Here is a 4,823-nt window from a genome sequence, read left to right on the forward strand (position 1 = left end):
AGCCAGAACTGTAATACCTGCAAAAAATAAAAAAAAAAAGTCCCACACTCACCAGGTGCAGCAGTGGCAATTGGGGCCTCTCAGGGCTCATGGCAGAGCCCCCCTGCACAACACAGGGAAGCAGGGATCGGCCTCCCCTCCCACTCCCCGCCTGGCATCTGTGTGACGGCTACACCATCGTGCGGGTGCACCACGGCTTGGCAGGGCACCGCACACTGCCTGGGAGCTGGGGCGGCTCCACATGTCAGCCAGAGCTCCTGGTTCGATTCCCCAGCTCTCTGATCACTTCCCCCAGCTCTTCCTGAGGGGCGCAGCCACTGGACCTACGCGCGGGGTTTCAGCAGGCTGCTGCTCCTGGCTGGAGAAATAGCCCAGCGCTGCCACCATCCCCAGCTGACTGCAACAACCTGCTGTCATCCTGCATCATCTGGGGGCCCGAGCCCCCCCAGGAAGAGCTGGGGAAAAGATCAGGGAGCTGGGGAATTAAACTGGGAACTGGGGACATGTTCAGCTCCCTGTTCAATTTGCCAGCCCCCGGGTCAGTTTGCCAGCTCTCTGATCGTTCCCGCAGCTTCTCCCAGGGGACACAAGCCTCCAGATCTGTGCGCCAGGTTTCAGCAGGCTGCTGCTGCACACTGGGGCCAGTGGCAGCACCGAGCAGGAGGAAAAAGCTGGGGAAATGATCAGAGAGCTGGGGGAAGCATTCAGACAGCTGGGGAATCCAGCCAGGAGCTAGATGTCTATGTCGGAGCAGTCATTCTCCCCTCTTTCCCCTCCCTCTCCTTAGTTTGTTAGCAAACCGGCTTCAAAACTTGAAACATTCCAAAACTTTCTAAATGTTTTGAGTGCCCTTGTTTAGTTTCAAAGCCTTTTGTTTCATTTCAGTTTCACTGTTTTGAGCTCAAAAGAAGTCGAAACGGCTTCAAAACGAAACACCCATCAACATTTCGTACAGCCGTAGTGGCCAGCCCACAGCGTATTACATGGATAGCTTGTGTTTTGTCACTTCAACCCCAGGTGCTCAATAAAGGGAGAAGCTGTAATAGAGGTAGAGGGCTCAGCCCTCCTGTCTCATGGAGCAGAGCTGCAGGGTAGGTGGGTGCTGCAAGAGATGTCAGTTCTTACTGCCAAAAGCCAGGTTAACCTTTCCCTGGCCCTGCAGCCACTGCTAACTTTAGGGCTTTGATAATACACACCCAAGCTATGGTTATAAATTATTCCTCACTGAGTTGCATGGGGCTGCTGCTAGACAACACCTTACATGGGTATCTTTAAACTACATTGCAGTCTCCAGTGTGGGCATAGCCCTTAATTTCAGCCATCCTGGACTGCTTGTTTGCTTTGAAGCAATCCAGATTTTCAGCTCAGTTAGGGTACGTTTAGCAGCAACTTCTGTGGAGATCACCCTTGAGTTTAGCATGATGTATTTTCAAACTTTAAGAGTGGCAGTCAGGAACTGGTGGGCTAGAATGGCTTAGCTCAGGTCCAAGATGGGCCAGCACCAGGACCAGGCTGCCATTGCTTCTTCCCATTGCCTGGCTGTGGCAAAGCGTGGGGATGCTCTGCACTGTACATTGCAATGCAAGCAATGTCCACGCCACTGAATACTGCAAAAGCCTCAGCTCCGCAGAATACCTCTAGTTGCTCTTTGGGCCACAGGTTGCCAACTAGAGTTAAGTATTGAAAACTTTGAGGACCTTACTTCCCTGTTTCCATTAGTTAAGGAGTTTCCCCCGAGTCCTGGGACCTCAACATAGTTCTCACTAAATGAATGGAATCCCATTTGAGCCTGTATCAGTTTTCTGCCAGTATCGACTGGCAATTATGACAGCCTTTCTGATAATTTTTACTTCAGGAGATGGAAGGACAGAAACTCAATTCCCATACTCTTCCCTTACTTATATTCTGTAAAGGTAAGGTTTTCCCTAGGCTTCTTGCTGAATTCCTTCTTTCCCAGGTTTTAGAACAGCCTGCCCACTTTCCATTTCTTCCCCTAAAAGCTCATAATCCCCCACCAAGTGACATGAAGCTCCACATTTCAGGTATGATGAGAGCTTTAGTTGTTTATTTAAACACAACAAATTAGTTCTCTCCTGGGTTGTTAGTGACATTTGCAGAGAGGGTTCAAGGACAATCCTTACTCATTCAGAGGTTGCCCATAGTGTTTCAGATCATGTGAGATAACTAGAAATGATCCTGCAGCCATTGCAAAAGGACTAACGCAGCCTCTACCGTTTGATTAGTTAAAATACCAGTATCTGATATGCGTAGTGCAGCTGTGTGGAGCTCTGAACACACTGATCTTCTTTCCACAGGCTTTCAGATGGGAGGCAAACTTGGATAGAGCTGTTGTATGGTTATTCCCCCAACTCCAAATGTGTGATAACAAAGGACCTACCCAAATTGCAGTGGAAGTCTGTGGTGCAGAGGTGCCTTTAATCTCATTCTTTCTGTAGTGTGCCCCCTGCCCCCTCTTCCCTTACCACCACTGAGTGGCTGAATTCAGCTATTCAGGGGGAGAGGGGTGGTGCAGCAAAAAGAGCAAAATTAAAGGCGTCACTGCACCACAAACTTCCACCGCAATTTAGGTAGGTCTCTAGTAAGAATTGCTTTGTAGTCAACTGGACTAGAACATGTAGACAGTCACTCAAAATCTAAAATAGATAGTAAATAAATTAAATTTAATACCTAAATTTTTTTGGATTGTAAAACCAGATGTGACTTTAGGCTGGATTAAAACACCTTTGACAGTTTTGGTTTTAAAAGCTTATGTATAAAAATTACTCCTAAGAATGATAGTTTCAGATAGCTATTACTCTAGCTGTTGATATGTCATATTATGAAGAGTATACCGTAACTGTCTATACATTAAACTGAAGTTACTTTATAAGTCTGTTCATGTTGAATCTGTTTGAGTTAAACTTGGAAATTCTCAGTGAACTTTCTGCATTGCAGAATGCTTTAGAAAAATTGGAATGTGCAGTAGGATTATTAAACTAAATTTTAGGTAGATTAGGTAGTTGCCTAGCTGTTTAGTTAGCTCACTTATGTTTAAACATTTATGAAGTCTTCTTAAACCTCCAGGGCAAAGATGATGTTTACGATCGTATGCTGCTAGACTACTTCTTTTCGTATCATCAGTTCATACATCTACTATGTCGAGTTGCAATCAACTGTGAAAAATTTACTGAAACTTTAGTAAAAATGAGTAAGTATTGGAAGTTAAATGATAAATACTGCGTAAATGTACTGTTGTCATTTAAGATTCTGTAATGGTAATTAGAGATAATTATACTCTTGCTTTTTAAATATAATTCAGTATAATAATTTTATATAAAGTATGTAGTACTTGTGAAATTTGCAATAGTAATAATTTTGGAGACTGAAGTGGGTTTTTTTATCCATAGAACAGTAAAATGTGCACAATACTAGCATAATCTAATCCACACCACTGTCATCTTCCAGGCCAATGTCAGAGAGATGAGATGCAATAAGTGATATTACTACTGGTGCGGTGGGGAATTTAATCTCCAAGCCCATTTAAAGGCCACTGAAGTTGACATAACCTTTTCCCTTACCTCAGTGCTTTTGGATCAGGTCCTGAATGAAACCTCAGTTCCTCTTTTAACTGTCATTAAGGGTTCTCATCAGTACCAACTCTAACAACAATTTCTGAGCTGCGGACATTGCATCTATCCAAGAATGGCTAAGACCATCATTTCATTTTATTTAAGCAACCAGAAACCATTGTTGGTAGGCATTAGCTCTGTCACTTTACATCTAAGCCTGTTTTTAGCCAGTGACTTGAGCACAGCTTCTACTTCAGTTTGTGACCAGTTAGTGAGCATGGCTTGTACCTGCACACATGGAAACTGTTTCACATCTGGAAGAGGTCTACACCAGCACTTGGCTGCCTTCCTTCTGTTTGGTCAGACTTTTTTTTAATCGGTGTTCAAACAAAAGACTGCTAACTCTAACCGGTTCAGCTAATCCTCCTTTCTCCCTGCTCTCATTGTGGTGGGACATCCTAGCCCGAATAACTTGATAAACTGCAGATCCTTTTATAAGCCAGGTCTTCTGGAATGGCTATTCTGATTTTCCAAAACATAGTTAAACAATATGGTAGGTGTGTATACACACAAACGTGATTGTGATGTCAGGAAATTCACCATGTAGACACAACCTAAACACTGTGATTTGTAATGAGAGATGAACTGTGTCTTGCTAGAACATTTTGGATACTGTGGGGATGAGTTTTGAGAGGTGAGAGTTCCTTGAACCATTGATAAGCTATTCTTTGTTCAGACCACCCATCTCTGCTTCTTCCACGTACCTGATGAAGAATGTCTTGTTTTGAAAACTTGTCCTACTTTATCCCAACTACGTAGTTAATCCAATAAAAGGTATCATCCTAAGAAATCCTTGCCTCTTGTATAGGTTCTTGAGCATCACAGCTACAATATCACTATCACATTACCATCTTCCATATAGGACATTTGGCATTTAATATGGGATTTTTGAGCTATAAAGTTTATCAGGGGCATATATCTTTCTCTCTTGAGCAGTTTGTCCCATAAATAGAGTTGTATTAAGTTTACCTAGATTACACTGGGGTTTAAGATAAAGTTTGTTTCAAATCTGTTTGCAGTGTTCACGCCATGTCATCTTTAAAAAATAAAACCTGATAAATTGCTGATGGTAAACATTAAAATTAAAAAAAAGGTATTGAAGTAAAATACTACATTTCCACTTACTTAAATAAACAGACCTAGTCCTACTTCAGTTGGTGGACCTTGATTTTTTTTTTTTTTTTTTTTTTTTGT

General features: G+C 42.9%; 1 protein-coding gene across 1 annotated transcript in view; it reads left to right on the forward strand.

Annotated features, from left to right (window-relative positions):
* Positions 1–4,823, forward strand: part of USP34 (ubiquitin specific peptidase 34) — a 237,910-nt gene that overhangs the window by 219,276 nt on the left and 13,811 nt on the right. Inside the window, exon 73 of the mRNA XM_019516623.1 lies at positions 3,085–3,208. Coding sequence (XP_019372168.1) covers positions 3,085–3,208 — 124 coding nt within the window. The remainder of the gene's footprint in view (positions 1–3,084; positions 3,209–4,823) is intronic.

Source organism: Gavialis gangeticus, unplaced genomic scaffold (assembly GCF_001723915.1).
Source record: "Gavialis gangeticus isolate Ggan-Ray unplaced genomic scaffold, GavGan_comp1, whole genome shotgun sequence".
NCBI lineage: Eukaryota > Metazoa > Chordata > Crocodylia > Gavialidae > Gavialis > Gavialis gangeticus.